The 25590-nt window shown below is 47.8% G+C and overlaps 1 protein-coding gene across 6 annotated transcripts in view; it reads right to left on the minus strand.

Annotated features, from left to right (window-relative positions):
- The window catches only part of cbfa2t3 (CBFA2/RUNX1 partner transcriptional co-repressor 3), a 63024-nt gene extending 47150 nt beyond the window's left edge, over positions 1-15874 (minus strand). For 2 of the 6 annotated variants that reach the window (XM_052462118.1, XM_052462121.1), the window contains exon 1: positions 14878-15874. In XM_052462118.1, coding sequence (XP_052318078.1) covers positions 14878-15050 — 173 coding nt within the window. In that variant the 5' untranslated portion in view covers positions 15051-15874. Of the gene's footprint in view, positions 1-7057; positions 7166-7621; positions 8526-14877 lie in introns of those variants that run through there. The other 4 variants (XM_052462122.1, XM_052462117.1, XM_052462120.1 and 1 more) reach the window with 4 other exon arrangements.
- Positions 15875-25590: the final 9716 nt, after the last annotated feature.

Consider the following 25590-nt stretch of genomic DNA (forward strand, 5'->3'; position numbering starts at 1 on the left):
CACCACACTTCACCCCGCTCCCCACCACGCTCCCCACCACACTTCACCCTGCTCCCCACCACGCTCCCCACCATACTCCCCACCACACTTCTCACCCCGCTCCCCACCATACTCCCCACCACACTTCTCACCCTGCTCCCCACCACGCTCCCCACCATACTCCCCACCACAGTTCTCACCCCGCTCCCACCACACTTCTCACCCCGCTCCCCACCATACTCCATACCACACTTCTCACCCCGCTCCCCACCACGCTCCCCACCATACTCCCCACCACGCTCCCCACCACGCTCCCCACCACACTCCCCACCACACTTCTCACCCCGCTCCCCACCATACTCCCCACCACGCTCCCCACCACACTCCCCACCCCGCTCCCCACCACGCTCCCCACCACGCTCCCCACCACACTCCCCACCACGCTCCCCACCACACTCCCCACCACACTTCTCACCCTGCTCCCCACCACGCTCCCCACCATACTCCCCACCACACTTCTCACCCCGCTCCCCACCATACTCCCCACCACACTTCTCACCCTGCTCCCCACCACACTCCCCACCATACTCCCCACCACACTTCTCACCCCGCTCCCCACCACGCTCCCCACCACACTTCTCACCCTGCTCCCCACCATACTCCCCACCACACTTCTCACCCCGCTCCCCACCATACTCCCCACCACACTTCTCACCCTGCTCCCCACCACGCTCCCCACCATACTCCCCACCACAGTTCTCACCCCGCTCCCCACCATACTCCCCACCACACTTCTCACCCCGCTCCCCACCATACCCATACCACGCTCCCCACCACGCTCCCCACCACACTCCCCACCACGCTCCCCACCACACTCCCCACCACACTTCTCACCCTGCTCCCCACCACGCTCCCCACCATACTCCCCACCACACTTCTCACCCCGCTCCCCACCACACTCCCCACCACGCTCCCCACCATACTCCCCACCACACTTCTCACCCCGCTCCCACCACACTTCTCACCCCGCTCCCACCACGCTCCCCACCACACTTCTCACCCTGCTCCCCACCATACTCCCCACCACACTTCTCACCCACTCCCCACCACACTTCTCACCCCGCTCCCCACCACACTTCTCACCCCGCTCCCCACCACACTTCTCACCCCGCTCCCCACCACACTTCTCACCCCGCTCCCCACCACACTTCTCACCCCGCTCCCCACCACACTTCTCACCCCGCTCCCCACCACACTTCACACCCCGCTCCCCACCACACTTCACACCCCGCTCCCCACCACACTTCTCACCCCGCTCCCCACCATACTCCCCACCACACTTCTCACCCTGCTCCTCACCACACTCCCCACCATACTCCCCACCACACTTCTCACCCCGCTCCCCACCATACTCCCCACCACACTTCTCACCCTGCTCCCCACCACACTCCCCACCACACTTCTCACCCCGCTCCCCACCATACTCCCCACCACTCTCCCCACCACGCTCCCCACCATACTCCCCACCACACTTCTCACCCCGCTCCCACCATACTCCCCACCACGCTCCCCACCATACTCCCCACCACACTTCTCACCCTGCTCCCCACCATACTCCCCACCACACTTCTCACCCTGCTCCCCACCATACTCCCCACCACACTTCTCACCCCGCTCCCCACCACACTTCTCACCCCGCTCCCCACCACACTTCTCACCCCGCTCCCCACCCCGCTCCCCACCACGCTCCCCACCCTGCTCCCCACCCCGCTCCCCACCATGCTCCCCACCACACTCCCCACCACACTTCTCACCATGCTCCCCACCCCACTTCTCACCCCGCTCCCCACTATGCTCCCCACCCCACTTCTCACCCCGCTCCCCACCATGCTCCCCACCCCACTCGCCACCACGCTCCCCACCATGCTCCCCACCATGCTCCCCACCACACTTCTCACCCCGCTCCCACCATGCTCCCCACCCCGCTCCCCACCCCGCTCCCCACCACGCACCCCACCCCGCTCCCCACCACGCACCCCACCCCGCTCCCACCACGCACCCCACCCCGATCCCCACCATGCTCCCCATCCCACTCCCCACCACGCTCCCCACCACACTTCTCACCCCGCTCCCCACCATGCTCCCCACCCCACTCGCCACCACGCTCCCCACCATGCTCCCCACCATGCACTTCCCACCACACGCTCCCCACCATGCTCCCCACCCCGCTCCCCACCACGCACCCCACCCCGCTCCCCACCACGCACCCCACCCCGCTCCCCACCATGCTCCCCACCCCACCCCCACCACGCTCCCCACCACACTTCTCACCCCGCTCCCCACCCCGCTCCCCACCCCACTTCTCACCCCGCTCCCCACCATGCTCCCCACCCTGCTCCCCACCCCACTTCTCACCCCGCTCCCCACCCCACTCCCCACACGCTCCCCACCCCACTTCTCACCCCGCTCCCCACCATGCTCCCCACCCCACTCCCCACCACGCTCCCCACCACACTTCTCACCCCGCTCCCCACCATGCTCCCCACCCCGCTCCCCACCCCACTTCTCACCCCGCTCCCCACCATGCTCCCCACCCCGCTCCCCACCATACTCCCCACCACGCTCCCCACCCCGCTCCCCACCACACTCCGGCTGCAGGTCACTGTGCTGTGATATTGTCACCTGGCAAACCAACCGACATGGGGACCAGGCAACAGACACTATCACCTTAAACAAACAACATGGCCTACCCTGCCATGAGTGACCAATAAGGACGCTCTCCTGTGTAACTAAGTGAATGTCACAAATAATCTGTATTTTTTTAAATACAGTATGCAACTCACATTTTATTCCAGTTCACATGCTTGACTACGATCCTAGAGTTAAGCAATGCACGAGGGGGTGTGGTATATGGCCAATATACCACTGTTCTTATGGATACAGCCCTTAGCAGTGGTATATTGGTCATATACCACAAACCCCTGAGGGTTACTGGTTACCAGCATAATTAGAACAGTAAAAGTAAATGTCATACCCGTGGTATACGGTCTGATATACCACAGCTTTCAGCCAATCAGCATTCAGGGCTCGAACCACCCGGTTTATAATATTATATAACCCCCTGGTCATAGCTTCAGTATGTTTCTGTTACCACTGTGGGGTGAGTTATGATGCCTCAAAGTGGGGCTCTTAGGGTCTATGAGGACTGGTGTTTGTCAGGCAGCAGCCTGCGAGCTACGCACTGCATGGTCTGCCTCTCTGCTTCTGTCCAGGGGAGGCCGTTGAGACTCCATCACTGCATGGTCTGCCTCTCTGCTTCTGTCCAGGGGAGGCCGGTGAGACTCCATCACTGCATGGTCTGCCTCTCTGCTTCTGTCCAGGGGAGGCCGTTGAGACTCCATCACTGCATGGTCTGCCTCTCTGCTTCTGTCCAGAGGAGGCCGGTGAGACTCCATCACTGCATGGTCTGCCTCTCTGCTTCTGTCCAGAGGAGGCCGGTGAGACTCCATCACTGCATGGTCTGCCTCTCTGCTTCTGTCCAGAGGAGGCCGGTGAGACTCCATCACTGCATGGTCTGCCTCTCTGCTTCTGTCCAGAGGAGGCCGTTGAGACTCCATCACTGCATGGTCTGCCTCTCTGCTTCTGTCCAGAGGAGGCCGGTGAGACTCCATCACTGCATGGTCTGCCTCTCTGCTTCTGTCCAGAGGAGGCCGGTGAGACTCCATCACTGCATGGTCTGCCTCTCTGCTTCTGTCCAGGGGAGGCCGGTGAGACTCCATCACGGCATGGTCTGCCTCTCTGCTTCTGTCCAGAGGAGGCCGGTGAGACTCCATCACTGCATGGTCTGCCTCTCTGCTTCTGTCCAGGGGAGGCCGGTGAGACTCCATCACTGCATGGTCTGCCTCTCTGCTTCTGTCCAGAGGAGGCCGGTGAGACTCCATCACTGCATGGTCTGCCTCTCTGCTTCTGTCCAGAGGAGGCCGGTGAGACTCCATCACTGCACAACAACATCTCTCTATTGGCATGTGGCTTTGGCACAAGAGCACGTATCTCTTTTAAAAAACTTTTTTTCTTCTCCTGTGGTATTTTTCCATCTGCCCATTAAACGGGAGGGAGACATCCATATGAGTGTGTTAGTAGCAGAGACGGAATAAACTCCAGTGGGGTAATGAATGGTTTTCTTTAAGAGAGGCACTTAATGATGAAGTGGGGACATCTGCCTTTGGAGAAGAGTGGCGGGCGGTGGGGATGTTTGGTGGTAATGTGCGGTAATGCTGAACGGCTGTAGTGTGGTTTCACCTTTGGATCTCTCCATCTATTGTCTGTCTGTTATCAGCTGTTCAATTATTCAGCTGATCTTTACCGCCAGGGCCAATTAAATAGTCAATTCATGTGATGTCAGAGAAAATGTCCTCTGTTTTGACAGAGAAGAATCCACTGATGGATATCAGAGTTCATGCAGGCTCAAGTGAGTGACTTTTTGGCCAAGATGAGTCATCTACACAGAGTAATCTTTCTTTAAGTTATATTTATTCATCTTTTATACACTGAGTATACAAAACATTAAGAACACCTGCTCTTTCCATGGCATAGACTGACCAGGTGAATCCAGGTGAACGCTATGATCCCTTATTGATGTCATCTGTTCGATCCACTTCAATCAGTGTAGATGAACGGGAGGAGACAATTGAGACGTGGATTGTGTATGTCTCAATTGAATCGGCGAATAGGCAAAGGATTTAAGCGCCTTTGAACGGGGTATGTGAGTAGGTGCCAGCCGCACCGCTTGTGTCAAGAACTGCAACGCTGCTGGGTTTTTCACCTCCAACAGTTTCCTGTGTATATCAAGAATGGTCCACCACCCAAAGGACATCCAGCCAACTTGACACAACCGTGGGAAGCATTGCAGTCAACATAGGCCAGCATCCCTGTGGAACGCTTTCGACACCCTGTAGAGTCCATGCCCCGACAAACTGAGGTTGTTCTGAGGGCAAAATGGGGTTGGGTGCAACTGGAATATTAGGAAGGTGTTCCTAATGTTTGGCATACTCAGTGTATATCTAGTTTAGAATGTCTTCTAATTGTATTTAGTTTGAGATGTTTCATCAAATAATATTGCTTCCAACCCAATTAATTTTCTCTTTCACTAGGCTAGAGAAATGTTGTTACTTTGTCTGTCTGGCAGCAATACCAATAGGCAGTCTCATCGATGTGCTCTTCTTCTACTCTCTGATGCCCAATACTGTTCTGCTCACTCATTATCCTGGCTGGCACAGACACCAGCTCCATATTGCATTTTCTGGCCTTAAAACTGAGAGGCGCCGTTTTTGTGAATTGAATATCTGGCAATTGACCCACTGTGGAGTCTGATCATCACACCCAGGAGATTGGCGTAAGTGCATGTGCTGAAGGGGGGGTTTCACGTGCAGCTGAAGGGGGAAAGAGAGGTGAGAGATGCCTTTCAATTCCAGGCCACCTATTCCAGAATTTCACACCATGGGAGATGATCAGGTTATTCCAGGTTATGTTCACATGTTAGCCTAGGCTTCTAGAAACGGTTTGGCCCATTCAGTTTGTGTGCAATACATAATCTACCATGCCTCTGTAACACATGATAATATAGTATAAATATATAAAATAAAATCATATATCACAGCCCATGAGATGTAGGTTATTTACTGCCCCTTCCACTGATTTATGACAACAGGGCAGGGCCTGGTCCGAATACTTTGAACATGCATCGTTCCTTCGTTCAATCACGTATCACTCAAGGAAGGCGCCCACAAGATATCAAAAGAAAACCAAGGCTGACGCCTACGATCCAAACGCATTACTACTTTCAGTCGGTACTTTGGTGTGGGAGTTGTGGTGAGGTACAGGTGCCATCACAGGAAGAAGACACAAGAGATGCTAGAGTACAAAGCCCTAAAAACCACAACCCGACCCAACAACTGTATATTTACGCCTCCGTGTTCTATCACACAAGGAGCTTCGCGTGCTCTCATATGTACCAGCAGAAACACCACATCGTGTTCCGTTAGTTTAATTAACTACTATATCTGGGAGAACGAATTTATCAACAGACCACCTGTATCGAGGAAGGCAGACGTCTTATGGCCCAACATTTGCTATAAACAAACGTTGCTAGGAAATGTGCTAAAATACATAGCCTGTATTTATATCGACGTATACACGTTTTAACTTCTCTGTTGTTTGCGATGAAATATGCCTACTAGTTATTGATACTAGTCTACCATTAATATTATAGACATATGAAAAGTTGTCTTGTCAAGTGTCTGACATGGCTTATCGAAGCTACAATGCGTTCAAGTTGGCTGATACGTTGTTGCCTCTTCATCACAAATTCTACTTCAGCACAATTGTTTTAGCCTATAATTTTTTCAAATGTTTTTCCAAATAAGAGAACCATCATCCAACAGGCCACATCGACTGCAGTGTCTGTGTCAAAATAAAACCATTCAAATGGAAACATGTTGATTCAACACCATCAATGGGAAAGCACTGAAACTATACTGAACACTAATGTTTACAGTTTAATAACATGAATGAAAGTTCCTGTAAAAATAGCTGACAATGCGGAAAACCTGAACAACGAAAGTAGGAGTCAACAGCTTTATTTTTTTTTTAAGTCAAGAAAAACGGTATAATAACGCATTATTTCTAATCGATAAGGGAATTGCATTATTGCCCTTGAAAATCTAACTTTGTACATGTTATTTAACATAATATTGGAAGAGTATTGGTTATAATTAAAGATCTGCATAATCATTTATGCAGCTATGTTAACATCAGGGACATGTAAAATCACGTCTTTACTATGCTATGCTACTTATCTTAATAGTGATTATCACCCAACCTCACCATCTAGCCGAGGCTATAGTTCATAAAATAAGTGTAAAAATCAAAGAGTACAAAATAGGCTACAAAATAATATGCAATATGTGCTTCGTGCTTCATGCCAGAAGCAACCGTGTCCAAACGTATCTCTCGCATCAAACAAGCACACAATTAGAATGTATAATTTGCAACAAACATGAAGCCTAATAGTGTGACTTACTTTGTGAAGGTCGGGTTCAAGCTGAGGTAATTGCAGCGAAGATAATCCAGGCCAAATAATGACGATTATAACGCCCCGATCCTCATTATTTGAAAGAAAGGATAAAGCCTTCGGAGATATTGAACACAATTCATAAAGGTGTTATTCCTTCTCTTTGATAATGAAAGATATTGAGAGAGAGAGAAAAAAATGATCAATTCGACACTTTTACAGTCAAAAAAATATATAATTTTGTTTCCTTTGGATTCAAAGCGGTGTTGTTGACTTTTCGGTTCAATAAATGATGAGGTAATTCACTTCTTAGATATAAATTGAAAACTATATCGCAAAGCTAGACAGAGCTTTGTGATCCTTTAGTTACATAGAAGTCTTTGGTTTACTGTCCGTTTTCGATGGTAAAAACCAACAGTTTATCTGGATTTTGGGGGGGTGAAATCACAACTTCTCTTCGTTATCTAAATGTGAGCTGCTTTAGATCTAATGTTCTGTTAGCAAGGATAGGCTAATACAGTAAAGAAACCACAGTGATAGTTGATTCAGATATGTATTAACATTTGTGCTCACCGTCGCCAAACTGATACAAAATATAAATATTTTGTGTAATCTTAAAATTGTCAGAGAAAATAGACTACTTCACAAATCCTTGTCCGATGCGCGCCGTAGGCTACATCCAATGTAAAAAATATGAAATTCATTTGGGCATGGATCCTCTTGTTCCAAATGCTACTCCTCGGTAGACGACTTTGAAACCGTTGTTTGGCACACAGTAGTCCAAATGACTTGACAATATCAAGTCTTTATACATCCGTAAAATGAGTCTCCCGTTGTTTGATCATGTCAATGCCGAATGAATCACTCGATTTTGCTCAGCAGACACCACGCTTCTCAGACCGTCATTGCCAACCGATCCAACTGTTCAGGCATCGAGGACCGCTCATTCCACTGAAACAAATGGCTTGAGATGCTGTTGTCAACTCCAGTCAGTAAAAATCTTTCATTATATTTCGAGCGCCTAAAAATGGTTGTCTTTGTTGTCGCTCATTTCGTGTTTTGGTTCATTTGGTAGTTTTCGATTATTTTGAGCTCGCGGGTCTAGTGTGCAGTCTTGTGATTCTCTCTATCCCTCTGTAGCCTTCTGTCTGCGTTTAAATCACCATCTGGAGCAGGATGCGTACGGAGCTCCTAACCTCTCTCTCTCGCTCTCTCTCTCCCTCTCTTTCTCTCTCCTTAGACCTACGAGTTGACAGCCACCTTTCTGCTCGTTTCTGCAATAGCATTGACAATTGACAGCACGCGTCTTATCTCCATATTGTCATTTTTTCCCCCGCATGTTGAAACTCATGGAACTATGACCTCATGCACACACACATTGACACATATAGGCTATTGATTTATACGCAAAACAAGTGCAGAAGTTTACATCATGTTCTTTTGTAAATTCTAGAAATACAATGTATTCCCCACGTGAGGTTTTTACTTCAGCCCGGTTGGATTTATTAACTCTCTTCACTGTCATAGGCCTATTTTATGTGCAAAGAAACAACGAATATTTGTAGCCTAATGTTAAGTTAGCCTAACTTTAGTTTAGGAGATATAGCCGACATCAAATGGTCAGAGGGGTTTGATAAAGTGTAAATACGGGCGCCTACAGTAGGCGATAATACCAGGTATGCATTCTATATTGTCTTGACATTTTCCCCATAGAGAATAATTTTCCCCATGTCTACCCAAGGGGGCCGCTGTTTCCTCACATCAGCACACGCCAGCTCCAAAACCACCTCACTCGTCGCCTAGGCAATCTCCCCATGCAATGCCATCAACATCATCTCATAATTTCTACCAATGGCCTCACAATTAACTGCTCGTTCAGACGCTTGACAATCAGTGGACATTTTCCTCGAACTACTCAATAGACAATGGTAGAAAAATAAATACAAGATTTCTGCTTTAGCCTAGGGAGGCCTAATCTTGTTCCCCCGACACTTTCGCCCATGGTCAAGGCAGCATTTATTCATTTTCACCAAAGAATGCAAGTGATAGACAACTAAATAGATTAAAAAATATTTGTTTCAATAACGGTGTGCAGTAGCTATCACAAAAGGTGCTTTTGGCTGAAAGGTGTCTGTAAAAAATACTATAGTCAGATGTTGGATTTGCACCTCCAGAATCTGCAGGCAAACACCATAGTGCTACTGTTCTACGGTCATCCGACATCCTCATAGTGTGTGTGTATTTGAGTTAATGCTGTATTTTTTTGTAACGGCATAGGTGGTAGGGCTATCTGCATACATATGATGGCTTTGCGTTTACCTACCGTGTAGGCCTATTTGCATTAGCACAGTGGCCTATCCCAATTGTAGCTCCCAGACGCCGGAAATGGGAAAAATTCTCAAAGTAAATGGTGCTCATTTATTGATGCGTTGAACCCCCGCGCGCCATAGTTGAACAACTTTGTGCTAAAACGATGACGTCATATCTGCCAGGTTCATCTGGTTTCACTAGCTGAGAATTCTACACACACAGCCCTTTACGCTTTGTTGCAGACACGGAGGAAGAGGGGTAGCCTACTGAAGACAAAACAAACACTCTCCTCCTCACCTCTACTATGTCTACAGAACTAACAAAGTCAGTCAAGAGTACACAGAGACAGCTGCTATCCAGTGTGTCCTGTCTCACCAGCCTGTCAGGTGTCCGGAGTGTGAGGTGTCCTCTCAGATACAGGTAAGGGGAACTGCCTAAAGGGGATGAGTTGTTCCTGTGTATTACTGACCATCTCAGATGTCAAACAGGTTATACAGTTGGAGGTAATCCATCACAATGATAATCTTTATGATAATTGATATGATTAGTGAATGGCCACAGACCCATAAGCCAACCAGTAGGAACAGGGATCTCTATCCGCCATCATAACCAAGCATAAGGGACTGGAGTGAGTGAGTGTGTTGTGGCCTAAAATGATTGCTCTCAGTTGGGGGGAGAACTGATAAGGTATATTGTACAGTACTTTCCATCCATTTTTTCTTCTCTTTATGACAGCTGCTATGATTCTCTATCTACCATATCAAAGACTGATCCATCCAGTGAGCAGCCTTAAGATGAATCCGAGATCCTACAGCTCTGTCTGCCTCACTCAGATTTGGAAACATATTCAGGCCAGGTCTAAAAGATCTAGGATTTCTCGAGAAAGAGAGAGAGAGCTAGTTGTGTGTTGTATATACATACACCAATCCATGCATTTCTGAAGAGAACCAATTTCTCAATATTTACCTTGGCTGTTTTAATAATTCAGACACCAACACTATAACTGCTGCATTGGGCTTAGAATGGTGGGAGAATTAAACACACACACCCAGACACGCGTACACACCCTCACACATTCCCCAAATTCAAGTAACCCATCAGAGTCCTATCAGGGGTTCCATGTGGCATCCTGGGATTTGGGTTGTCAAGGAGATGGATGGTGGATCGCCCCAGGACTTGATGGAGTGTTTATAGCCCCTCTCTCTCTCTCCTGCTGGGGAGTTATAGCCTTGCCTGTGCTGGCCCTGCAGGTCCATCTGAGGGCCACACACACTGTGTGTGTGTGTGTGTGTGTGTGTGTGTGTGTGCGCGTGCGCGTGTGTGTGCGCGTGCGTGTGTACAACTGAACGTAAAGGTATGCTTTAGATTGAATATCTTTATGTTTACCGAGGTATTTTTGTTTATTTAGAAAAAATAATACCGGATGTTGGAGAGGTGATGGGTGAGTAGGGGGGACCGTGAGTGACAGTGTGTGGGGCATGGGGTGAAACCAAAAAGGATTCCTGTCACCATGATAGCATTATGATTGACGGCATGCTATTCTCCTCTGGGAATACGGGCAGACGGCTTGTCAGCTCCCCAAATGACAGCCCCTCATTCTTTTCTTAATTTTGTCTTTTGTTGGGTGATGTGTTGGATGGGATGACCCTCCATGTGGCGCGTCTGATAACTCATCCCCACAACAGAAACACAAGGTGGGAACTATATTTATCGCTCGCAATGAACTGAACTCCCTCGTTTCCTGACACTCGTCTTCAGACCCTGACTTCCCTTTGATGGCATTAATGAACACAAATGACCTGGCTTTGTCTCCTCTCTCTTTCTCTCTTTCTTTCTTCCCTGTCTTTCTTTTGTTCTCTCCACCTCGTTGCGTTGCCTGTATCTGATGGTGGTGGAGGACTGGTCTGAGATGCGCAGGGGTAGATTGAGGGGCTGATCATTGTGTAGGTATGGTAATGAAGGTCTCTGTGACAGACCGGGGACACACGGGACAGCGGAGGCTCTACAGGGAGAGAATTCACAGAGGTCTGGACTGGAGCATTTCCTCCACTCACACATTGTAAATCCTTTCCTCTCGCTCCAGTCGCAGGCTGGCGTGTTGAAAAGAGATAAGGGCTGCTGTGCCTCTCGTCTGAAAGGAACGCAGCTCCATTGTGCTCTGCTGCTTGGATCCACATTCAGTGGACGCTGCTATTGAGTTGCCATTAAAGGCATCAATGTAAAAGTAAATGATTTTGGGGAGAAGCGGTTAAAACAAAATAGTCTCTTTCCCTCTAAATGAAAAAAATGTAACACGCTCAGGATTATACTGTGTGTTTGTTAGCACACTTTTTCTGATGCAACCCATTGCACTGGTGTGGCAATGGGAATGTCAAATCAAATCAAATTCCATTTGATTGGTCACGTGCACATATTTAGCAGGTGTTATTGCAGGTGCAGCGAAAGCTTTTCGCAGTACAAATGTTCACATTGAAGTTTGATATTTTGAGATGGTATGACCGCGGAAGCTGCGTGTTATGCTACGGCTGTTATATCAGCGTCGTCAGCGTCTTAAAGTCATCTTGAGAGTCATCGTAAGAGTCATCAGATGATGCCTGAGAATAGACAACACAGGAGGAGAGAGCTCCCCTGCTGTAATGTAGCATGGCGCAACGGATCATTGCTCCATCTAGTCAAGCACACGTTTGATGCTGGTTTTACAAATTGCATCCATAGACCCTCTGACATTCTATTTGCAATCGTGCAGTAAAGTGGCCGTTCAGTCCATCGAAGCATGATGGGAATTTGAACTCAAAATGACGCTCTCTTCTTTTTAAACAGTAATTCTCCTATATGATGTTTAATTCATAGCAGGGCCTGGGGACACACACACACACACACACACACACACACACACACACACACACACACACACACACACACACACACACACACACACACACACACACACACACACACACACACACACACACACACACACTGTACTATGCTTATCTCAGTGTGTGTGAAAGAGGAGACCCTGAGGTCAGTGGTGGCTGGTGACCAGCCCTGCTAAAGGACCAGGAAATAGCACCTCGTTAAAGTGAAGTGTTTACTAAAGAGCAGGATGCAGGAACAGGAGAGAAAGTCAAGTGGGCAGCAGTGGAAAGTTCTCAATTTACCGTGTTTTCTGTTTGCACCTGAATACATCCGCATGTATTCAGGCAAGCAATTGTGTCCACATTGGCATGCAAGAGAGAGAGAGAGAGAGAGAGAGGGAGAATGTGTGTGTGCAGACAGTTGGTAGTGCTGGGACTGAAGATAGCAAGGAGAGGGGCATGGTGCACTGTATCAAGTAGTGAACATCTGCTCTTCACAGAAACCGCAAAGCTGGTGCAGAGGAAATAGAGAGGATAACTGCTCTCTCTACCCCCCCTTCTCTCCCCTCCTCTCTCTCTCTCTCTCTCTCTCTCTCTCTCACACATTCTCTCTTTCCCTCTATTTCTCTCTTTTCACAATGATATTCGTCACAGACCCATCCCCCATCATCCTTGTTTTATACCCATCTATGTGAAGAGATTAAGATAACCAATATGTAATACAATCCACTTGTGTAATGGAGGATGATAAGGTTGTTGATGGAGACAGAGAGGTAGGGTAGAATATATGTCAACCTTGGAGCCAGATGTCCTCAACACACAAGTAGCCATTGGAGCGTGTGCACTGTAAATACATAAATGTCTCTCATGCACATAAAGCATACAGTATGACTTTCTCTAGCCATGGAGGATCAGGAAGAGCTGAGCGTTCATGAAACCTACGATAGGCATAATCCAAAAGCTTCGTTGTGATTTCATTCCACCTTTTCCCTCAAAGTCTCTGTCTAGATTCAGTCTACCCCTCCATCCTCCCTCTCTCGCTCCCTCTACCCCCCTTTCCCTGCCCCCCCCACCCCCTCTCTCAGGGCCGGCTGCGAGGGTGTGCTGGTGTTTTGGCGGGTGGCAGTTCCTCATTGTGGTGTGCTGTGTGCTGTGTGCTGTGTGCTGTATGCGCGGTGATAAGACACAGGGAGAGGAGCCAGCGTGCCGACATATCCCTGCCACTGCGGTTATCATCCGCCGCAGCTGTGCCTGACCCTGCGACATCTGCTCCCCCACAGGAAGCCTGCGCCGTGTCTCATAACGCCTCACACACACACAGACACACACAAATAGAAAATATCACAAGACCATTACAAATATGATGCCTGAACGGTACCCCCCCCCCAAAAAAACAGGTAAACTACCTGATCAGACAAAGAGTGTTGTTTATAGGGACATGGGTTCCTCCCTGGAACATGAGGCAAGCCTGACGGATGGGGCCAGCGTTTACCTCAGTTCTGCTGGGTTTTTATCAGAGAATTACAGGGGATGCTTATGACTAAGCCTAATTATAGAGTGCTTATCACTGAAATGTTCACAAAGCTCATTACTGCCAAGAAATGGGAGCTGCCGCAGGTAATTCACTATGTTGGGTATTAGTCCTCCTCTAAGACGGCACCCCTTTTAAATATTTAGAGTCTATAAAGTACAGCTTTAATGTCTGATGCTTTTAATGCATTCCTCTGCTACTGGCCTCACTGATTTGTGAAGTTTTTACCTAAAGGCACTACTCCAGGTTTACACTACTTTAATCAATTACCAGATTTTCATTTACATTGTTGACAGCGTGTGCTTGAAAACAGTCAAGCGATCCTCTCCTCTCAGTGTTGAAAGAGTGGATTTGAGAAAGGAAGAAAGTATGAGATTAAGATTACAAGGACTCTCCCATTTCCTTTGTGTTGCACCATATTTCTCCCTTAGCCAGTGATGCTAGTTGAGTGTGCTGGTCTGACGGCTAGAAGCTAGCAGAGAGGAGAGGTATGGGGCAGTGAGGGGATGGGACCCCACTAACCTAACTAACAGCCCTGATGGGGTCAGTAGTGTCTCTCGGGGTCCTGACCTGGGCTTGACAATGAATGAGGCTCACTCAGCATCTCCAACCCTCCACCTTCCCCCTACCCTTCCACTCTCCCCCTCCCCTTCCACCCTCCCCCTAGCCCCTCAGAAACACAATAAAGGGAAGTGTGCCCCTCCAGCTGCCAGGGGAAGCCCAGAGGGAAGTCCCCATCCTCAGGTCCTCACCAGCCTGAACCCCTTTCCCTCCCAGTCCACTTGGACATATGTGTCCGGACTTCTAATGTCTTTACAGTGTAGGGTTTTGACAGCAAACTATGCTTTCAGTAATGAAAACAAGTTGGAGTCTGCTTTGACCTTGAAAATCAAGTGACAGTTGGTAAAGCGTTTCACCATAGTTACAGGAGCTACAGTAGGAAGCTAATTTCCATGTCTTGTCTGGAGCATGTGGTGCTAACTCAACACAATCTGATTACACATCAATCACTCCAATGTAATGAGGAGAAATGACAGCAGGAGTTTCTCCACAATCACTCGTCACTGTAGCGAGCTGCCAACAGAGGCACAGCCTGTAGTACTTCTCATAACACAGAAAAGGATCACCACCTACCTTGGTTGGCTGTGCGGTGGCTCCTGGTTGCCAGGTTGGGGTTGCCAGATTCCAGCCTGTGAGGGTTCCGTCTGCACACCGTCCCCCTGTGACTGGTCAGCATCACCGTGGGAACCCTGGGAGGAGCGGCAGACCTCCTCTGCCGTTCCAGGTGGACCTCGGCAGCCATTCTCTGCACCCCTCCCCCCCAGCAATAATCCACAACGTTGTCCTGTCCTCTGTGTGTTTTAGAACTCTTGACTGGTCAGGGGACACACTAAACCGCACAAGTTGATAGGTCTATCTTTCTTTCTCTCTGTGGTCAGTGTGTAGACCGGAGGGTTGATGTCCTTTCTCCTGTGTGCTCAGGGTACTGACTGACTGACTGACTGACTGACTGACTGACTGACTGACTGACTGACTGACTGACTGACCACTGACTGACTGACTGACTCATCCAGGCCTGGGGAGATCACAGAGTGAGTCCTCTGGCTTTTATGATTAGAACATGAGCCCAGCACAGCCAGATCACATGGCTGCCAGACAGAGAGAAAAAAAACAGAACTTCCCTTTAACTTTATGCAGCTAACACAGTCTTCAAATGACTCTTCCTTTACTTCATACTTTTGTCCCGTCCACGACACGTCACTTCAGATGGATCACAGCGCCATCAGACTTGTGTAATTATCTGTGTCCGATGCTCTTTCTCTCCACCCAGTAGTCTCTATCTCTCCTTATCTTTCTCCGACTCCCTCAACAGTAGTGTGTGAGGTAATAGTGTGTGTGTGTGAGTGGCAGGGGGAGGTCAGCTAGCCTCGTGGCTCCTCGTTTCCTCGTTGTTCCTGCTGTGGGGCAGTGCACTGGCCTGAACCCTCCTCTAGTCCACATGGGGGAAAGCAGAGCAGTGGCGCCCGTGTGAGCCGCGACTGTGCATCTGTAACACGGTGTGTGTGTATATGTCTGTGTGTGAGTCCTGTCCCCACCGTGTGAAAGGGGTGGTTCCCCAGGGGAAGGTAAACAGTGCTGCTGGGTTGTGATAGCGGTAGACACCAGGCCTCGGCCTCCGTTGGGGCTTCCTCTGGCAGGAACCAGCTGTGTCTGTGGCCGGGCCAGGCCGGGCAGCGCTGTTTTCCCTTTCCCTCCGGACACAGACAGGGCTCCTCCTGTTCCTAACACTTCCTCCCTACACCCTTCACTCCACCTCTCCTTCCCTCCGCCCAGCCAGCCCTACCCCCAACTCTGCACCCTATGGATAGCTCTGCCCCTCAATGACACTGGCCTCAGGGGGGGTTGTTCACCCCCTGTCTTCACTCACTGTGGTTCAGTCAGTCCAAATGCCAAGTGCCTCCCTGCCCTGGCCTCTCTGCTCTGTTGTCCCAGTGGCGTGTGCGTGTGTGTGTGTGTGTGTGTGTGTGTGTGTGTGTGTGTGTGTGTGTGTGTGTGTGTGTGTGTGTGTGTGCGTGCGTGCGTGCGTGCGTGCGTGCGTGCATGTGCCGGGTGAGGTAAAATCAGTAACAGGGGTTCCTCTCTGAAACGACAGTGAGGGTACAGCTGGGACCCCTCTGACCCGCAGAGCACGCAGTGTGGTGTAGCTGGGACAGAAGTGAGAGGGGATGTGAGCACACAGATGTGCCGTCCATCTGTCTGTCAGAGTGAAACCAGCACACAGATGGTGGACAGCAGAGTGGATGTGAGAGTAACGGGTGTGTGGGGTAGAGGGCGATGTTCACTCATGTGACACATTTGGTACTTTGGAAACTATGAAATGATAGTTTGACAGTCAGTTGGTTTCATTTCCTTTTTGTATTCTAGGTGCTTTCTATGTTAGAGAGCCTTCCCTGCCTCAACTGTGCACTAAGATCGAAGATTATTTTGGGTAAGAATACAGCATCAAAAATAATTTGTTAGTATATTCAAGCTTCTCCCAATGACATCATGCAATCTGATGAAATCTGCTTCCATGTAGTATTCAGTGGAATGAATACATGTACCAAAGTTGGAATTTTCATGTTTATATGTACTGTATGTATGTGTGTCCAGCATTTCTCTCTCCTAAACCTCTCATCATGCTGACCCTCTCCATGGCTACATGTAAGCGCCGTGAGTTAACATGTGATGATCAAGTAATAGCATGTTCTCAAATCAAACCCTGGGATTGCCTGCTGAGAAGGAGAAGATTGCCCCACTGGATTAGTGTGTATGTGGATGCTCCTGTGTGTCAGGCTGTGGAGGCCCCTGCCTGCCTCCCCTACTCTCAGATGTTGGCAGGTATATATTTTTATAAAAAAAGATCTATATTTTATTTGGGGGGGGGGGTGAGATAATGATTCCCACATAATCACTTTATCCCAGCTCTGGCCCTGGCAGGTGCTATCGTGACCGAGCGGTGCTTTCTCTCCACAGATAAGGTCATGGGACTGGGGAGGGGACCGGAGCGAGGAGAGTGTGGAGCGCTGCGTGGAGCGTTGGGCGAGCGGCTAGTCTGGCCTTATCTTCCCCAGCGGCTGTTGCTCGCAGCTCACAGATGTAGCAGGCTAGACTAGCCGTGTCAGATAGATCCTTCTATCAGCGACATGCAGGCCTCTCTCCCCAAATTAAAACACAGCAGGAGGACGGACAATGCCCTAATTATCACTTTACCCATGAATCATCAGAAGGGAAAAGTAGGACTTTTGATGAAAAATCTGGTGGAAAGTCAGCAAATATACCTGCCTTATTTCAGATGAAAGATTCTCTCTTTCTATTTTTGTTTACATTTCCCTTCTGATTTTCTGAACCTGGAGTTGTGGTCTCTTCTCTGGTAATGCATGCTCATCCTCAAAAATGTGTCCTGTCGCTTTAAAAACAGGCAGAGAGCGGGCCTCCCGAGTGGCGCAGAGGTCTAAGGCACTGCAACGCAGTGCTTGAGGCGTCACTACAGACCCAGGTTCTTTCCAAGGCTTTGTCGCAGCTGGTAATGACCGGGAGACCCACGAGGCGGTGCAAAATTGGGTTAGGGGAGGGTTTGGCTGGATGTCCTTGTCCCATCGCACTCTAGCGACTCCTTGTGGCAGGCCGGGTGCATGCACGCTGACTTTGGTCGCCAGCTATACGGTGTTTCCTCCGCAGATGGATTCCGGGTTAAGCAGGCAGTGTGTCAAGAAGCAGTGCGGCTTGACAGGGTCGTGTTTCAGAGGACGCATGGCTCTCGACATTCGCCTCTCCAGAGTCCGTACGGGAGTTGCAGCGATGGGACAAGACTGTAACTACCAGTTGGGGAGAGAAAGGGATAAAAGTTCAAAAATATTATTTTTAAAACAGGCAGAGAGGAGACGAGAGGAACTTTTCACCTTTTGCACCGAGAGAAAGTCTAACAAGCCTCATGACTGCAGGGAGAGAGAGAGCAAGAGGGAAGTCCTCCTGCCAGACACCTGGCCACTTCAGAATGGATGAACCACTCACCTTTACCAAGTCCTTACTTGGGTATTTCCTGCCACAGGTACACACTGTATGGATCACCGTGGCTGGCTGGTGACTCTGGAATCACAAACTCTGTTTCTGTACTACGTCACGCTGTTTGTTTTTAGGTGTTCATATCCGTGACACTGTTGGTGAAAGTTTAGGGATTCCCCAGCTTTCTCCCAGGTCCGTAGAATGTAAACATACAGCAAAACACAGTTTTTTTCCTCCACTTTACGTTCTATGTAGGTTTGACAGATGTTAGTGGTTGTCAGTTAATTGTCAGCTTGGAGGTGTGATTCCAATATGATGGCCTATCTTTCTGTCTTGTACAGTATGGGAGGATATTGTGGGAGTGTTTGTTGAGGACACAGAGAGCGATAGAAAAGGATTTCCCTGAGCTTATAGCCTTGGCAGTGTATATTCAGTAATCTATGGACATCTAAATAGCCCCCCGAAATATGACAACTGAGGCTCCTCTATCCTCTCTTTGGGGTGTTTATGTGCACCTGCTTGGCACAGACAGCCCCAGAAACCTCCGGATCTTAACCGAACTTTATAAGTTAAACCGTCCCCATCTGTCACAGCGCAGCCCCACACAGATGCATGCTGAGTTTTTTTTTACAGCAGACTTGGCGCACATTCAAGAACTGTCAAAGAGCACCTGCTAAATTAAGTGCGTTCTCATACACACATACCCACTCACCACACAAGCACATGCAGCCACTGATGTATATTTGCAGAGAATGTTATAGTGACAATGTTATTATATGCAAACATACCGTAAATGTTATAGATAACAGATGTTTATCCCATATACTATTTTCTGAGTGACAATTTTCATAAAAAAGCAGCACTTCAAGACAAGTAGGAATTAGACTGTGATATTGGCACTTACTTGTTCAGGCCTACACTCTTAGAAAAAAGGGTTCCAAAGGGGTTATTCTGCTGTTCCCATAGGAGAACCCTTTTGGGTTACTTATAGAACCCTCTGTGGAAAGGGTTCTACATGGAACCCAAAACAGTTCTACCCGGAACCAACTGGGGTTCTTCAAAGGGTTCTCCTATGGGGACAGCCGAAGAACCCTTTTAGGTTCTAGATGGCAACAGAATGTGCAGAAGAAACATTTCTATTTAAATGTTCAGTGTTCTTATTTAGCTCATTAGGTCTGTTTACCATAAACCAAGTGACCCAGTTGGCAAACAACTTCATAGTGTTGCTTTTATAGACAACCTGACATGTAACAAGCAGTGGGAGTAAAACCACAACTACCACAGGTGTAGTTTCCGATAGTTCTCCCAACTCCCCCCTCTTTTCTCCTCCTTTCTCTCCCTGTCTCTCTCTCCATCGCCCCTCGTGCGCTCCCTCCCTCCCTCCCTCTCATGGCTCATGGCATGCACAGCCGCTGAGCTGCTCTAAATAGGTGCCACCCTGAATAGGAGACAGATGGAAACGAAGGTTCCCCACTGAGCGGTTCCCCTGCAGCTGTGCTGTGTTCCCAATGCCAGGGAGTGATGACAGCCCACCAAGGGGCACAGAGACACATGGAGACACACGTTCTGAGTGCCATCACGCTCACTCACAATGCCAGGACCCGACTGGCAGGGAGGGAGGAGGAGGTAGGTTAACCCCTTGTGAATGTTGACCTGTTTAAAAGTAGCCGATATGAGTAAGACCTTTAAACAGGTCAACATTCACAGACGGATTACCAGGACGTTTACTCCAAGCATACGCTGACCAACTGGCAAGTGTCTTCACTGACATGTTCAACCTCTCCCTGACCCAGTCTGTAATACCAACATGTTTCAAGCAGACCACCATAGTCCCTGTGCCCAAGAACACCAATGTAACCTGCCTAAATGACTACCGACCCATAGCACTAACGTCTGTAGCCATGAAGTGCTTTGAAAGGCTGGTCATGGCTCACATCAACACCGCCCCAACAGATCCACAGATGACGCAATCTCTATTGCACTCCACACTGCCCTTTCCCACCTGGACAAAAGGAACACCTACGTGAGAATGCTATTCACTGACTACAGCTCAGCGTTCAACACCATAGTGCCCTCAAAGCTCATCACTAAGCTAAGGACCCTGAGACTAAACACCTCCCTCTGCAACTGGATCCTGGACTTCCTGACGGGCCGTCCCCAGGTGGTTAGGGTAGGTAACAATACATCTGCCACGCTGATCCTCAACATGGGGGGCCCCTCAGCTGCACCATCGAGAGCATCCTGACTGGTTGCATCACCGCCTGGTATGGCAACTGCCCAGCCTCCGACCGCAAGGCACTACAGAGGGTAGTGCGTATGGCCCAGTGCATCACTGTGGTCAAGCTTCCTGCCATCCGGGACCTCCATACCAGGGGCTGTCAGAGGAAGGCCCTAAAAATTGCCACAGATTCCAGCCACCCTAGTCATAGACTGTTCTCTCTACTACCGCACGGCAAGTGGTACCAGAGCGCCAAGTCTAGGTCCAAGACGCTTCTAAACAGCTTCTACCCCCCAAGCCATAACACTCCTGAACAGGTAATCAAATGGTTACCTGGACTATTTGCATTGACCCCCCCCCCACACATTTTTACACTGATGCTACTCTCTGTTTATTATCAATGCATAGCCACTTTACATCTACCTACATGTACATATTACCTCAATTACCTTGAGTAACTCGTGCCCCCGTACATTGACTCTGTACCGGTATCACCTGAATATAGCATCACTACAGTTATTTTATTGTTGCTCTTTAATTATTTGTTATTTTTACATTTTCTTTTTCTTTCTTTATTTTTCTTAATTTTTACTTCAGTCTATTTTAGTACACACTTTCTAAACACGTATTTTTCTTTAAAACTGCATTGTTTAATAAGGGCATGTAAGTAAGCATTTCAGTGTAAGGTCTACCTACACCTTTTGTATTTGACGCATGTGATTTGATTTGATCCCCTAACGACTCCCTACTTGGGTCGGGCAATGTATAGCACCCTACCTATGAGACAAATTAAACACTTTGTGGAAATGAAACATGAAAAGGAAACATGGATACATATATTTACACACCCATTTACACACCACATTCATTTATTTTGAGACTTGTTTGGTATCAGGGCTTAGTTGTCATGACATGACCCGACACTTGAAAGACTTACTTTTTATCATTTTTCTCTTACGTGGCTGTCATTAAACAAGATAATCTGTCTGTCTGCAGGATATAGACCCACGTTAGTCCTCAGATGTGCTTTTCACAGAGACCAGACCACTTAGACAGGAGAGCAGGACCCAGCTCAGAGCAGACGGCAGACAATGAGACCGAGAGAAAAGAGACACCCCCAGTCAGAATGTAACTGCAGCCAATTAGGCCGCTAGCCTCTGACATATTGTGTACCGGCTCCATGAATATTTCATCAGAGGAGACTCTCCATAAAGGTCATTGTAGAATTTCCAAACAGAGAGACACCTGTTTTTATTTTAAAGACAGGGGTGAATGAATTATCACCTCTCCCTCTTTCTCGTTTCCCAGGTATTAACACGTTCACATTCAGGTTACTGGTATGAAAGTCTTCCCCCAATATCTGATATAGCCTATTAATTAGGGTTGCAAAGGGAGGGTATATAACTGTAAACTTTCTAAGTTTATCAGTAAACTAGTAGAATATTGGTATGTTTCAAGGATTTTCTGTAATCTATCACAAGACACCTAGTGGCCCTTTTTGGTACTTCAGATTATTACAGGTGTTTGTAATTATCTCTGGCCCGCTGTGTGACCACATGTTCCGGATTGTGTGGGACAGTCCCACATTCTGGCCCTTTGTCCCGCAACCAAACAATCATGTCCCTCATTTTCTAAAATATATTAACTAACACAAGTAATTTACTAAATATTTCTGAACAAGAGCTACAAAAGTAAGTATACTGAACAAAAATATAATCACAACGTGTAAAGTGTTGGTCCCATGTTTAATGAGCTGAAATAAAAGATCCACAAAATGTTTCATACGCACAAAATTTGTATTTTTTTCAAATTTTGTGCACAAATTTGTTTGCATCCCTGTCAGTGAGCATATCTCCTTTGCCAAGATAAGATAAGATCCATCCACCTGACAGGTGTTGCATACCAAAAAGATGATTAAACAGCATGATCATTACACAGGTGCAACTTGGGGGTAATAAAAGGCCACTCTAAAATGGGCAGTTTTGTCACACAACACAATGTCACAGATTTTGCAAATTTTGAGGGAGTGTGCAATTGGCATGCTGACTGCTGTAATGTCCACCAGAGCTTTAGCCAGATCATTTAATGTTAATATTTCTACCATAATTCGCCTCCAACGTCATTTTAGAGAATCTGGCAGTACGTCCAACCGGCCTCACAACTGCAGACCACATGTAAACACGCCAGCCCAGGACCTCCACATCCGGCTTCTTCACCTACGAGATCATCTTGAGACCAGCCACCCGAATAGCTGATAAAACTGTGGGTTTGCACAACCAAAGGAATTCTGCACAAACTGTCAGAAACCATCTCAGGGAAGCTCATCTGCATGCTCATCATCCTCACCAGAGTCTTGACCTGACTGCAGTTTGGCGTCGTAACCAACTTCAGAGTTCAGTGAGCAAATGCTCACCTTCGATGGCCACTGGCACACTGGAGAAGTGTGCTCTTCATGGATGAATCCCAGTTTCAACTGTACCGGACAGAAGGCAGACAGCTTGTATGGCATCGTGTAGGCGAGCAGTTTGCTGATGTCAACATTGTGAACAGACTGCCCCATGGTGGTAGTGGGGTTATGGTATGGGCAGGCATAAGCTACGGACAACGAACACAATTGCATTTTATCAGTGACAATTTGAAGAGATACTGTGACGAGATCGTAAGGCCCATTGTCGTGCCATTCATCCGACGTCGTTGCCTCATGTTTCAGCATGATAATGCACAACCCCATGTCGCAAGAATCTGTAAACAATTCCTGGAGGCTGAAAATGTCTCCGTTTTTCTATGGCCTGCATACTCACCAGACATGTCACCTATTGAGCACATTTGGGATGCTCTGGATCGACTTGTACGACAGCGTTTTCCAGTTTCCACCAGTATCCAGCAACTGTACACAGCCATTAAAGAGGAGTGGGACAACATTCCACAGGCCACAATCAACAAACTGATCAACTCAATGCGAAGGAGATGTGTCGTGCTGCATGAGGAAAATGGTGGTCACACCAGATACTGACTGGTTTTCTGGTCCACGGCCCTACCGTATCTGTGACCAACAGATGCATATCTGTATTCCTAGTCATATGAAATCCATAGATTAGGGCCTACTGAATTTATTTAAATTGACTGATTTCCTTAAATGAACTGTAACTCAGTAAAACCTTTGAAATTGTTGCATGTTGTGTTTTTATTTTTGTTCAGTTTATATACATGTAAGGTGATCAAACTGAAAAGATAAAAGGTGATTTTTGTCAAACTTGTAAGTCTCTCCATGCTCATTAGCTGCTCACTTAACATATTTGCTGCTATTTCACTCAATCCAGTTTTCAAAGTCTCCTTTCTTAAATGTTTTACATTCCCTGAGACCAACCAGAAATGTTTAATTGGCCAAGCTTTCCCACATTTTCAGAAAACAGACACACATTTTTTTACGAAATCCTCAGCAATCTACACACAATATCCCATGACGAAAAGCGAAAAGAGGTTTTAAAATGTAACAAATGGACATATCATATTTAAATAAGTATTCAGACCCATTGCTATGAGACTCAACATTGAGCTCAGGGGAATCCTGCTTCCATTGGTCATCCTTGAGATGTTTCTACAACTTGATTGGAGTCCACCTGCGGTAAAAATAATTGATTGGACATGATTTGGAAAGGCACACACTTGTCTCTATAAGGTCCCCACAGTTGACTGCATGTCAGAGCAAAAAAACAATCCTTGAGGTCAACGGAATTGTGCATAGAGCTCCGAGACAGGATTGTGTCTGTAGCATTGAAGGTCCCCAAGAATACAGTGACTTCCATCATTCTTAAATGGAAGATGTTTGGAACCACCAAGACTCTTCCTTGAGTTGGCCGTCCAGCTAAACTGAGCAATCGGGGGAGAAGGATCTTGATCAGAGAGGTGACCAAGAACCCGATGGTCATTCTGACAGAGCTCTCTGTCAGAGTGAACCTTTCAGAAGGACAACCATGCTCTGCAGCACTCCACCAATCAGGCCTTTACGTTAGAGGGGCCAGAAGGAAGCCATTCCTCAGTAAAAGACACATGACAGCCCGCTTGGCGTTTGCAAAAAGTAACGTAAAGACTCTCAGACCATGAAAAACAAGATTCTCTGGTCTGATGAAACCAAAATGTAACTCTTTGGCCTGATTGCCAAGCATCACATCTGGAGGAAACCTGCCACCATCCCTACAGTGAAGCATGGTGGTGGCAGAATCATGCTGTGGGGATGTTTTTCAGTGGCAGGGACTGGGAGACTAGACAGGATTGAGGGAAAGATGAACGGAGCAAAGTACAGAGAGATCCTTGATCAAAACCTGCTCCAGAGTGCTCAGGACATCAGACTAGGGTGAAGGTTCACCTTCCAACAGGACAACAACCCTAAGCACACAGCCAAGACAATGCAGGAGTGGCTTTGGGTCAAGTCTCAAAGTCCTTGAGTGGCCCAGCCAGAGCCCGATCGAACATCTCTGGAGAGACCTGGAAATAGCTTTGCAGCAACGCTCCCCATCCAACCTAACAGAGCTTGAGAGGATCTGCAGAGAAGTATCTGGTCCTTCTGTAGCTCAGTTGGTACAGCATGGCGCTTGTAACGCCAGGGTAGTGGGTTCGATTCCCGGGACCACCCATACGTAGAATGTATGCACACATGACTGTAAGTCGCTTTGGATAAAAGCGTCTGCTAAATGGCATATTATTTATTATTATAAGAATGGGAGAAACTCTCCAAATACAGGTGTGCCAAGCTTGCAGCGTCATACACAAAGAAGTCTCGAGGTTATAATCGCTGCCAAAGGTGCTTCAACAAAGTACTGAATGGGTCTGGATACTTATGTAAATGTGATATTTCAACAACAAAATATTATTTATATATTTGCCAAAATGTAAATAACAGTTTTTGCTTCGTCATTATGGGGTATTTTGTTTAGATTGAGGGGGGCAATTTAATCAGTTTTAGAATAAGGCTGTAATGTAGCAACATTTGGAAAAAGTCAAGGTGTCTGAATACTTTCGAATGCACTGTATACCACAGTTTCTAAACCAAGAGGCACAGCATTGCGAGACATCCGGGAAC

This window comes from Oncorhynchus keta, chromosome 14 (genome assembly GCF_023373465.1).
Source record: "Oncorhynchus keta strain PuntledgeMale-10-30-2019 chromosome 14, Oket_V2, whole genome shotgun sequence".
NCBI lineage: Eukaryota > Metazoa > Chordata > Actinopteri > Salmoniformes > Salmonidae > Oncorhynchus > Oncorhynchus keta.